Genomic DNA, 12200 nt, shown 5'->3' with positions numbered 1-12200 from the left:
AAATATTTAATTTAATTTATTAAATATGAAGCTGAAACAGCCTGAAGCTAACAGGCTGAGCCGAATGACTGCTGCAGTCCAGTGAAGAAGCTGAAACAGAAGCTAAAAGAGGCAAAACTGTAGCTAACAGCTAAAAGAGGCAAAACTGTAGCTGACAGCTAAAAGAGGCAAAACTGTAGCTGACAGCTAAAAGAGGCAAAACTGTAGCTGACAGCTAAAAGCTGCAAAACTGTAGCTAACAGCTAAAAGAGGCAAAACTGTAGCTGACAGCTAAAAGCTGCAAAACTGTAGCTAACAGCTAAAAGAGGCAAAACTGTAGCTGACAGCTAAAAGCTGCAAAACTGTAGCTGACAGCTAAAAGCTGCAAAACTGTAGCTAACAGCTAACAGCTAAAAGCTGCAAAACTGTAGCTGACAGCTAAAAGCAGCAAAAGAACAATGAAGAATGTTTCTGAAGGAATTGAATACATCTCAGTCTCTGTGGAGAAAATATTTATAAATCAAGTGAAATATTTTGAAAAGTATAAAAGTTACAAACACCTAAAGTCCAGCAGGGATCAGCTGAAGGTTTTGATGCAGAAGAAGAAAACAGACAACAGAGCAACGACTCGACGTTCAGACGATAAATCTGTCAAATTCCACTTTGATCGGATTAATAAATAAATATTCAATAAAAGAATCCCTCGGAGGAGAACTGAAGCCAGAACTGTTGCTTCCTTCAGCAGGTGTTTATTTGTTTGTTTGTTGAGTGAAGAACCTCCTCAGGTGTGTTTGTCTGTTTTCCAGGTGTCTCCACCTGCCTCGCTCTGGGAATCATCTCTCCCAACGCAGCCTTCACTCAGATGGTCACCACCTTCGGCTTGGCGGGGATAGTGGGATACCACACGGTGTGGGGCGTGACCCCGGCGCTGCACTCGCCTCTCATGTCTGTCACCAACGCCATCTCAGGTCAGAGGTCAACATGCACTTCCTTTAGGGGCCTCAGACAGGAGGCTGCGTTTATTTTTCTGTCAGGTCAAAGGTCACTAACATGACTCCCTGTGGTTCTGACTCAGGTTCAGGTCAAAGGTCACTGAGATGACTCCCTGTGGTTCTGTCAGTCAGGTCAAAGGTCACTGAGATGACTCCCATTGGTTCTGTCAGTCAGGTCAAAGGTCACTGAGATGACTCCCTGTGGTTCTGTCTCTGTCAGGTCTGACGGCAGTCGGGGGTCTGGTCCTGATGGGTGGGGGTCTCATGCCGTCCTCCCTGCCTCAGAGTCTCGCTCTGGCCGCTGCCTTCGTGTCCTCCATCAACATCGCAGGTCTGCCGTCGGCACAGAAACAGTTGGATTTACAGTATTACCCGCCCGTGCTGATTAACGCTGTAAACACTCTGCAGGAGGTTTCCTGATCACCCAGAGGATGCTGGACATGTTCAAACGTCCCACAGACCCTCCTGAGTACAACTACCTGTACCTGCTGCCGGGGGCGGGGTTTGTCGGAGGATACGGCGCATCGCTGGCTGCCGGCTACAACATCGAGCAGGTGATGACCCGATGTCTGAAGCTGACGGTGCTGCTGTGAAGGAATCACCGAGAAGGATTTAGTTTGGTTGTTTTTTAACCCTTTCCTGTCTCAGGTGACGTACCTGGACTCAGGTCTGTGTATTTAACCCTTTCCTGTCTCAGATGATGTACCTGGGCTCCGGTCTGTGTTGTGTCGGAGCGTTGGCGGGCCTCTCTGCTCAGAACACATCTCGTCTGGGGAACGCCTTGGGCATGATGGGAGTGGCGGGGGGCCTCGCCGCCACCATTGGCGCCCTGAAGCCTTCAGTGGAGCTGCTGTCCCAGATGTCTCTGGCCATGGCCACCGGGGGAACCCTGGGTCAGTGGGTCCATCGTGTTGTTGAGTCTTAGTTAGAAACATGCTGTGAAGTAGTCTTGGTACCAACAAGGCGACACCCAGCTTCAGCTTTCACTTAAAAAGAACCAAACTTGAAACTTTGCCTTGAAGTCCCAGAGTTTGTGTAAAAAGCTCATGATGTTTGAGTTATGTCTTAATGACGTTACGAGTTTCCTCCAGAACATCAGTCATCCTAACTGATGAAGGATGAGAAATGATCCTGTAATCAACAGAAATACACAAGCAGACGATGTTCCTGTCTTTATATGTTAGAATTCTTACCTTAGAGCTCATTTGATTGGCTTTGAAGATCCTTAACAGAAAACAGGCATTTGCCTCGGAACCATCAGCTCGTTTTTAAATCTCAGATGATTTTTGTATCAGAGTTGTGTGTGTGATCCGGATGGTTCTGGTGTAACTCTGTGTTTCTGGCTGGTTGGTCTGCAGGCCTCACCATTGCCAAGCGTATTGAAATCACAGACCTGCCTCAGCTGGTGGCAGCCTTCCACAGCCTGGTGGGGCTGGCGGCGGTTCTCACCTGCATCGCTGAGTACATGATCGAGTTCCCTCACCTGGACACCCACCCAGCTGCGGGGGTCATTAAGACCGTGGCGTACCTGGGCACCTACATCGGAGGCGTCACCTTCAGTGGATCTCTGGTGGCCTACGGAAAGCTCCAAGGTTGTGCTTTAATCAAAACGTTTGTAGCGTCTGCAGAAAGTCTATAGAGACAGGAAGTAGACGCCCCCTTCCAGTCTGATCGTGGCTCCTTGGTCGTGGTCCTTCCTGTTCCTCTAACTGGGTGACAGTTTGTGTTTCTGGGGTGCAGGTCTCCTGGACTCGGCGCCCCTGCTGCTGCCGGGTCGACACATGCTGAACGCGGGGCTGATGGCGGCCTCCATGGGGGGCATGGTGCCCTTCATGCTCAGCTCCAGCTACGGGACCGGCATGGGATGCCTGCTGGGGGTGTCCGGGCTTTCAGCTGTCATGGTGAGTTTCAGTGACTAATATCTGCAGAGAAAAGGCTTTCAGTTCAGTTCAGTTTGTTTTAAGAAAGACATTCTTTCTCATGTGCAAAATGCTAAAATATCCAATATTTTTCACCCACCAATATCTATGATAGTTGTGTCACCACCGGCTGCAGCCAGGTGAGAAACCTGTCTGTAACTCAGTGAATTGTACAGATACTGTGGTAGTAGCTGAGACTCACCCTCATCACATGCTCTGAGAGCTTTAGCCTTGAAGGCAGCAGGTGATATGCATTCATACTTTCATTAAATTGAAGCATATCTTCCCAGTGACAGTTCAGACACTGAAGGTTTTTGCATCCTATCTGTTTTGACCGGGACAGAGATGAGATGTTTGGTCTCGTTCTCCTCCCTTCTTCAGGGTGTGACCCTCACCGCTGCCATCGGTGGCGCCGACATGCCCGTGGTCATCACGGTGTTGAACAGCTACTCAGGATGGGCGCTCTGCGCTGAAGGCTTTTTATTGGACAATAATCTCATGACGATCGTCGGAGCCCTGATTGGCTCCTCCGGTGCCATCCTGTCGTACATCATGTGTGTGGTGAGTAGGTGCACGAATCAGGACCACCGACTCTGATCTACTGGAGCTAAGGTTGTTTCCTCCCCAAGGCCATGAACCGCTCTCTGCCCAACGTGATCCTGGGGGGGTACGGCACCACCTCCACGGCGGGAGGGAAACCCATGGAGATCGTCGGCACTCACACCGAGGTCAACGTGGACCAAACGATTGACATCATCAAAGAAGCCAACAACATCATCATCACTCCAGGTGGACACGACACAACATGCTTATAAAACGTCCAGAGTTGGGTGTTCCGTTAATAAATGAATTATCTCTTTATTTGGAACGTTCCCTCTGAGTCAGAGGAGGTCAGAGTCTGGGAGTCTTGTTCCTGAGTGATGGAAGGACGGAGCAGGATCAGGACCGGCAGTAATGAGGCCGTTGATCCGGTCTGTGACTGATTGATGTTCCAACTCTCACCGAAGGACGTGAGGTTTGGATCAGGACTGAAAGAACCAGATCCTGGACCCAAGCAGGTGAAACGATCCTCCTCTGCAGGGTGGCTGGGCTCAGCCTCAGAGACAAGGTGAGGAGGAGGAGGAGCTCTGAGAGGAGCCGCTGCTCCTCCTCATCATAAAGAGTCAGCTGAGGAGGTTCAGGGTCTGATTAGGAGTCCTTCTGAGACGAGACCTTGAAGCAGACCCAGAACTCTGCAGGGATCAGAGATCTCCTCTGGCCTGTGAAGATCTTGGGATACCCCAGGAGGCGCTGGAGAGATGGAGGTCAGAGTTTCCCTCCTGGACCTGAGACCTCAGGTAGGAGGAAGAAGATGGATGGAGTTCTCAAACTTAGCTGTGACTGATACCAGTGAAATAAAAGAAATATAAAAAATATATCTTCTTCTGAAGCCACAAACGGCCGCGGAGGGCAGATGTTAGCACATTTGGATGATTAATAAAAAAAAAACTGAAGAAAGGTTAAGGATCTACTGAAAAATCAGGAAGACTTTGGGAAACACCATCTTCTGAGTGTTGATCTGACATCAGATTGGATGATCTCATGACTGGATCCTCGGTTCTGCAGACGGTTTGGTTTACAAACATCTGGATGGAAACAGGTGTTCTGAAGAATCTCAGTCCTGGGTCAGGACTAAGACTGACCTGTGAGGCAGAAGCCACGAGGGGGAGTTGTCCTCACCAAAAATCCCAGAACCATCTGTCCAACAGTGAATAATGATTGTTGAGATAATGAGCAGATCTTAGTTTATTAATCTGGAAACAACAGGATGTTTCTGACAGCTGATTGGTTGTTTAGCAGCCTGAGTTTGGGGGAGAGGACTCTGAAAGTCTTGGATCCTTGTTGTTCCCAGTGGCTGTGGACCAACGCGAGGACAGCTGTGTGGTCCAACATGCTGGTTCCATTAGAGGAACAGCAACTGAGTCCAGGCCCGGGACGTCTCCGAACACCGTCAACAACAAAGCACCAGCAGTGAAGAAACAGAAGGCTCGGATTGTCCGGGGAATTACCCCTCGCTTTATGATTGGCTTCAGGAAAGTCAACGAGGGGTCGGAGTAGACTCTGAGGGTTCTGACCTCCGGGCTTACAGAGGAGCTGTGCAGATGAAACGCTTCTTTGCACGCACGCCGCGTTTTCTCAGAAAAAGGCTGCTCATGTTGTTGAAGTTCTGTGACTCAAGACAAGGAAAACTACAAACTGTTGGATCAACATCAACATAAATCTAAGATGAGGGAATCCTTCCTGAACCTGTTCCTGTCTTTTTGTTCAGGTTGGGGTCTGTGTGCAGCCAAAGCTCAGTACCCCATCGCAGACATGGTGAAGATGCTGAGGGAGCAGGGCAAGACCGTCAGGTGAGTTCAGCTCCCCTTCCCTGCAAACGGACCGAGGGTCACAGGTCAGGGGTCACGGGTCACAGGTCGTTAAACCTGCTGGGCTTTCCTCTCCGACAGGTTCGGGATCCACCCGGTTGCCGGTCGGATGCCGGGCCAGCTGAACGTCCTCCTGGCTGAAGCTGGCGTTCCCTACGACGTGGTCCTGGAGATGGACGAGATCAACGACGACTTCACAGGCAAAGAGCTGACGTTTACCGACTTGTTCACATTACAAGAAGCAGAACTCGAGCTGAAAGCTAAAGCAGTTAAAAGCTAAAGCAGCTAAAAACATCCTAAGAAGATAAAACAGAGCCAGTATCACAGAAAACAGTTTTAAAGGAATTAAAGAGATCTCTGTGTATTTTTTTGGGTAAATATCTGTAAATAAAGGGAAATATTTTGAAAAGTATAAAAGTTATAAAAAACAAAAGTCCCAGCTGCCATCAGCTGAAGGAGCCGAAGATTTTGATATAAAACAGCTGAAATAGAAGAAGGTCTGCAGAGGTAGATGCCAAAACACAGCCTCTGAGTCTAAAGAGAGAAAAGTGAAATATTTGGTGATCTGGTTATCAGTTCAGCAGGAAACAACGACCGTTTCTGTCTCTGAAACTCTCTGCAGAGATCTGGACAGGTTTTGGACAACGCTTGTTGTTTTCTTAGCAACCAGCGTTTGTTCTTGGACACATGGTTCTGTTTATGGGTGCGGTTCTGGGTTCTCATTATGCGCCTGTCTTCTGACTGAAAGTGTAAATATTGTTGACCCGCAGAGACGGACCTGACTCTGGTCATTGGAGCCAACGATACGGTAAACTCTGCCGCACAGGAAGATCCCAACTCCATCATCGCTGGCATGCCGGTGCTGGAGGTCTGGAAGTCCAAACAGGTGAGTTGGGTCTGGTTGTCTGGTGGTTTGATTCATTTATCTGCTTTAAATAAAGTGAAAAGGCCCGATTGTTGCATATTTCTGTTGATAAGACATAAGTTCATGTCTGGACTTGCAGCTTGGAGCAACAGAAGGTGATCATGTAAATGTTTTTCCTGCTGCAGGTGATCGTGATGAAGCGTACTCTGGGTGTGGGTTACGCCGCCGTGGATAATCCCATTTTCTACAAACCGAACACGTCCATGTTGCTCGGAGACGCCAAGAAAACCTGCGACTCCCTGCAAGCCAAGATCAGGGAGACGTTTTACTGAGGAGGTCTATTACTGAACTACAGCTCCCAGCTGCTCATTTCGATTTTCACAGCTAAACTGGGTTTAAAGCTGTGAGGCTCAGACAAATAATAATAATATTAATAATGTGTATATTTCTATATAAACAGGTCTGGAGTTGCCCAAGATTCTGATAACTGTTAAAAACCCTTACCTCCAGGACAAACTGATTTGTAAATAAAATATTGAAATGTTTCTGAAGTTATAATTTGTTGTTTGATTAACGGAGAAACAGAAAAAGGTTTAGTTAATAATTTATCCAGGAGGTTTTATGTTTGTGCAACACGTCAGGATGAAGTTTGAGCAGAAACTTCAAACTTTCTGTAAAACATCAAGGAGAGGTTTGGTTCCTGATCTTCTTCCCTGCAGCTGAACGTAGACGGGTCCAGTTCTGATCAGAACCTGACCGAAAGTTTTTAAATATCTGAGTTTATTTCTTTTAAAACTACAGATTACTGATCAGGAATCCGGTTTCTCTCTGTGTTCAGGAAGACTTTTATTGATCCAGTTGGATCATTTCTCTGTGATTCTGATCTGGATCATCAGTTTTAATAATCAGTGGAGAAACCAGGTCTTTAAACTCATTCAAACTGTAAAATGTATATTTTACATTAAAAGGTGCTGTTTATATGTATTTACTGCATCAAAACAAACATTTTTAAGCCTTTTTTGTTTTATTATAAATTCTTAAAGAAAATAATATCACAGTAAGGCAGGAAATGGGAAGAAGAGTTCGGCTCGAAGGTTTCAGCTTCGGCCAGCTGCAGTTTTAGCCGTGTTGATGACAGCGTGCAGGAACGAGTAGAAGAACAGAAGGTTGTCGTATTCGCCACCGTACTCCAGACCGAGGCACTGCTGGTGGAAGTCCTTCAGGAAATAATAAATGGCCTCGATGGTTGCGAGGTACGTGTCCGGTTTCCCCTTCTGACTGCGCCAGAAACAGGTTTTTCTCGTCTTGAGCTCCACCTGAACCAAACCTGGAGGAGAAGAAACCAACAAATGGAGCTCCCACAAAGACAGGAGTACAAGTTGAAGATGTTGACCTGCAGCTTCTCCTCACCCTGCAGCCTCTCGTCTGTGCTGATCTTGTTGGTCTGGTTCCAGGTGCTGTCGATGAAGACCACCTTCTGCAGGGGGGCCACCCGGGACCCTGAGACCCACTCGGGCTCAGACTGGGTGGAACCTTGAACTTCCTCAGTCCTCAGCCTCTTCGGGCGGGGTCCACAGGAGTCATGTGACCTGTTGGTACTCCTGTCACGTAAACACTGCAGCATGTCCTGAACTGAAACCGCCTGCGGGCCCGGGAACACCAGAACCACCTGCACACAGGAGACCACCGGACAAACAAAGCATGTCAGGAAGAACGTTTCTGTTGGAGAAAAGAAAAGCTGGAGATTTAAAGACAAACCAGGAGAAACCTGTCAGCTACAAGAAATAAATATGGACAAAAATAATCCTTTCTAAAGAAACACCAGCTCCTGGTAGTGACAGACCAACCTATCCTAACGGGCTTGTCCAATCAGAGTCTGTCTGTTTCTACCATCGCACTTTATTTTAAAAGGATTAGAAAGGAGTCCATGGTTCCAGGTATATTTCATTAATTAATAAGGGTTGAATATCTGAAGAAAAAATAAATCATTACCGACAAATTCAACAAGTGTTTTTCCCGACCTCGAGTCAGCTGTTTGTGTTTAAAATGTTGTTTATTGGAAACAAAGCAGCCAACCTGCAGCTGCTGTGAAGAGGAAAGGACTGGAAGAACGATTTGATAATGGAAGCAGCTCCAACCTTCTCCCTGTCGAACTCCGGGATGCAGGGGTAGGTGTAGATCGTCACGTCGTTGGGTGCCAGGATCTTGGCGTGAACCGCGGTGCTCTTACCGTCCGTTTCGTTCGGATGTTTGATGATGTCGATCTTCACAGGAAGCTGAGAACAACACGGACGTCACGGTGAGAAGCAGTCAGTGTGGCTCTGAGGCAGAAGGACTCCATTAAAAGAAGATCAAGTCGTTTGCTTCTCCTGACCTGGATGAGAGGAATCTCTTCCACGCCGACACCCACTAATGAGCAGCAGGTGTAGCAGAAGAACATCCTGGATCCTCCACACTTGGAGCACTTCACCCTGCCACGCTGCTGCGCTTTCTCCAGCACCGCGTGCGATGCCAATTTCAGGCCTTGGAGGGGCTGCCTGGCGCGCTCGCGCACGGCTGATGAATCACCAGCGCCTGTTGTTTTGTCACGGCAACCAGGAGAACGTTGCTGGTGTCGGTCCAGACTGCTCATGTTGACAGATTTGTCCTGGGAGAAGGTTGGCTCTGCACTCAGACCAAAGGAAGAATTTAACATTTATATAACTGTAAAAAATGAGAGGCGAGGTCATGTGAAAGACTTTTCTCCTTTGGGGACTTCTTGTTCCAAGTTAACAGCAGTTTTTTGTTTTCAGACAAATGAGTTAAACTGAAGATAATATTTGAACATTAATCTTGTGGTGAAACTTCAGGATTTAAGTTGTTGTAGAAATATGATGCATGTTGAAGGCTGTCAGCTTTCCAAAACCTATTTTCACAACTAAGTCTGGGCTCTGACAGAAATAAACATCTTTTATTGGGATTTTATTTGACTGTCCATCAAAAGAAACAATCATTCATGTCTTCAGATGGAAAACAGCCAGAATATTTCAAAACACAAGATTTCATCAAAAACAAAAGCAAAATATGAAGAAATACTTTATAAAACATTTTGTAGAACAATGATTCAGAAAACCAAACATTCTTGGTAAACATATAATCTTATGTTTCTATTTGTTGGCTGGTTGTTTTGTGTTTTCTGAGAGACTAGTTCAGATTTTATTTTGTTTGTGTTTTTGTAAATGAAGTTTTCTGTTTACATGTTTTGGTAAATCTTATTTTAAACATATGTTGTTGTGTTTAGTGATCTGCGTTTCTCCGAGTTTAAACACGAATTAGGTTTAAAATAATATCCCTCTGAGTCAAAGTATCCCGATCATTTAAACTCTCAGTTGTGACTAGAAAGCAGAAAAAAAGTTTTTTTTATTATTTCTGTTGTGTGACGCTGAACTGTAACAGACACTACTGCGCATGCGTCCCTGCTTCCGTCTGTAGCTAAGCTAGCTCCTGTTAGCATGCTTTAGCTGTAGCTTTAGGCGGCAAACAGCAGCAGAAGCTTCGCTCTTTAAACAAATATTAATAAAAATAAATATGGTTGTGTTCCAACCTCAGACCAGGTCAGAAAGCTGGACACAAACACACCTACCTGCAGCCTGCAGCAACCGTTTACTTGCTGTCGGACGCCGGAAGTACAACATCGTGGGACGGAAATGGAATTACATGAAATAAATAAATAAATGAACTGCGTTGCTAGGCAACGGCCGAGCGTTAACGAGTGAACCTGAGCTGTTTATTTTTTATTTTGTGATGAAAAGTAGATGTTTTCAACAGAAGGTAGTCAAGATTTTCAGGTAAAATTTATCAACAAAGAAATTAGGTTTTCTGTTTCTGTTAATGTTAGGAAGCTAACCTGAAGCTAATCTTAAACTAATCTGAAGCTAATCTGAAGATAGCTGTGAAGCTAATCTGAAGCTAATCTGAAGATAGCTGTGAAGCTAATCTGAAGCTAATCTTAAACTAGCTGTGAAGCTAATCTGAAGCTAATCTTAAACTAATCTGAAGCTAATCTGAAACTAATCTGAAGCTAATCTGAAGATAGCTGTGAAGGTAATCTGTTAATTAACTTTAGTAAATTATTTACTCTTCTTCCAGTAGTTTAGGTAAAATTATCAACAGTTGGTTGGTGTGAAATCTTTCCTCTTGTGTGCATTAGATCATTTATTTTGTTGTTTTTTATCAATAAAAAAAATAAAATAGCCTAAATAATTCAGAGTGAAATCCAAAGTTCAGCTTGTTTCTGCAGTCATCACCTTGACAAACATAATAACAGCCTGACTATAGGAAAGGGTTTATATCTGTAAAACTGAGTCAGTTAGCTGTGGCAGCCATCTTGGATCATGCTGACACCAGCTGTGAACCAGCTGCAGACATTCCTGTCTGAGTTTCATTCCCATCTATTCACTGGTTCGTGAGATATTTTACTAACAGACAAATGAAAGTAATGTGAAAATGTTATTGCCTGCCTTTGATAATCTGTTTTTATTGTTGTTTTTTACAGTTTATTCCCAGCTGTTCTTCTTTTTTTGTAGAATATTGAAGAACTCGTGACTGTTGTGTTCTGGTCCATCAACACAAAGAAAAATGGTGTTAAATATTAAAACCTATTAAAACAAATTCATCTGTTGGACTGCAGATGTGCTCGGCTGGATGTAAAACATATTGTTTGATTTTAGTTTCAAAGCTACCTGAGTTGGCGCGTCCGTCCTGAAACATCTGAGCGCACGCTGATTTCCATGACAAACAGATGTGTTTGAAGTGAGCGGAACGTTAGATTTGAAATAATGACGGTTCTGTCAGAACTGTTCTGTGTGCCAGGCTGGTTTGAAAGAGCTGCCAGACATTTATCCACTTTATAGGTATTAGTCATATTCCTCACACCACGCTTCGTTTTTATTGCAGAACTTTGACGGGTTTCTGGAGATAAGAGCGTTATATTGTAGCCTGTTTGCTTCGTGTTGCTGTGATTGTATTTCGACATAAATAAACAGAACAGTTTTAGGCCTGAAACCAATTAGAGAAAGGTTTTTATAAGCTGTACTAATTTTACAGTCTGTGGTCTGCGTGCATCAGATTTCTACTTTACTGTTGCTGTCACGGCTTCTCCACGGTTTGAGCCAAACGGCTTCAGCTCCGTCATTTTTCAACACAACAGGATTTTAGTTTAGATTCATTTGTTCTAAAACAGTGAGACACAATTTAGCAGCACTCAGCTGTCATCACAGGACCATCAGTATCCATAAAAAATAACAATAAAATCATTAACTTCAATAAACGAATAAGTAGTTTATATAAAACTAAGACTGGACTAAAAGGACTTAAATTAGAGTCTGAAGCTGAGAGAAGCAGGTTTCAGAGCTCGTGAATAAATGTCTGTCCCAGATTAAAGGGAATAAAATCTGACAGATTGTAAGTGAAAACAGAGGCGCAGCGACATCATGTGGATCTTCTCCTGGATCTCAGGTAACGGGCCCATCATGTCCACACAGACCGGTTCTGATTCTCAGCAGGACAGAACCAGAAGCTGCCTGAGAAGAGGAAGATAAGGAGGAATGTCTTCTTCACGCTGAGAGATGAACTCAAACTGTTTCATTCTCTTTTATTCATATAAAACCTGTTATTTTATCTTTATCTGACGAGATAATCTGACAGAACTCAAAGCAGGATTTATATCAACCAGTTTAAAAATATCTGGAACAAAACAAGCATGGTGTTTCAGTATTTAAACTTTTGGATAAAGTGACTCTGGTCCAGAGTTTCAGTAAAATCCATCCATTGGTTCATGAGATATTTTGCTAACAGACTCCCACAGACACGTGTAAAAACCATTTTTATTAGTGGACGATAAATAAGAAGTAAATGAGTTTAAACAGTTCACTTTCAGAAATAATAGGCAGTATTTCTGAGTGTAATGTGAGTTCTTGCTGTCATCGTGAAGCTTTTAGTCCTAAAATAATGAATCATTTCAGGATGAGAACCAAAGGAGCAGAACGTTTGGAACAGT

The 12200-nt window shown here is 44.7% G+C and overlaps 2 protein-coding genes across 2 annotated transcripts in view; one reads left to right on the top strand and one right to left on the bottom strand.

The window, feature by feature from the left end:
* Nucleotides 1–6714, top strand: part of nnt2 (nicotinamide nucleotide transhydrogenase 2) — an 11803-nt gene extending 5089 nt beyond the window's left edge. Inside the window, exons 10-21 of the mRNA XM_037979859.1 lie at nucleotides 786–947; nucleotides 1192–1302; nucleotides 1380–1525; nucleotides 1669–1864; nucleotides 2330–2563; nucleotides 2712–2872; nucleotides 3272–3451; nucleotides 3520–3679; nucleotides 5199–5280; nucleotides 5380–5498; nucleotides 6069–6184; nucleotides 6349–6714. Of these exons, the coding sequence (XP_037835787.1) occupies nucleotides 786–947; nucleotides 1192–1302; nucleotides 1380–1525; nucleotides 1669–1864; nucleotides 2330–2563; nucleotides 2712–2872; nucleotides 3272–3451; nucleotides 3520–3679; nucleotides 5199–5280; nucleotides 5380–5498; nucleotides 6069–6184; nucleotides 6349–6495 (1814 nt within the window). The 3' untranslated portion in view covers nucleotides 6496–6714. The remainder of the gene's footprint in view (nucleotides 1–785; nucleotides 948–1191; nucleotides 1303–1379; nucleotides 1526–1668; nucleotides 1865–2329; nucleotides 2564–2711; nucleotides 2873–3271; nucleotides 3452–3519; nucleotides 3680–5198; nucleotides 5281–5379; nucleotides 5499–6068; nucleotides 6185–6348) is intronic.
* A 454-nt stretch (nucleotides 6715–7168) lies between these two features.
* dtwd1 (DTW domain containing 1) lies at nucleotides 7169–9911 on the bottom strand. The gene is made up of 5 exons (XM_017441391.3): nucleotides 9786–9911; nucleotides 8538–8827; nucleotides 8302–8439; nucleotides 7574–7832; nucleotides 7169–7490 (listed from the first exon to the last, which is right to left on the bottom strand). Exons 1-5 carry the CDS (start codon nucleotides 9835–9837, stop codon nucleotides 7261–7263), a joined length of 969 nt encoding a protein of 322 aa, XP_017296880.2. The 5' UTR covers nucleotides 9838–9911; the 3' UTR covers nucleotides 7169–7260.
* Between the last annotated feature and the right edge of the window lie 2289 nt (nucleotides 9912–12200).

Source organism: Kryptolebias marmoratus, linkage group LG15 (assembly GCF_001649575.2).
Source record: "Kryptolebias marmoratus isolate JLee-2015 linkage group LG15, ASM164957v2, whole genome shotgun sequence".
Classification (NCBI taxonomy): domain Eukaryota; kingdom Metazoa; phylum Chordata; class Actinopteri; order Cyprinodontiformes; family Rivulidae; genus Kryptolebias; species Kryptolebias marmoratus.
Note: the sequence above shows the minus strand (reverse complement) of the source record. Positions and strands in the feature narration are given on the sequence as shown.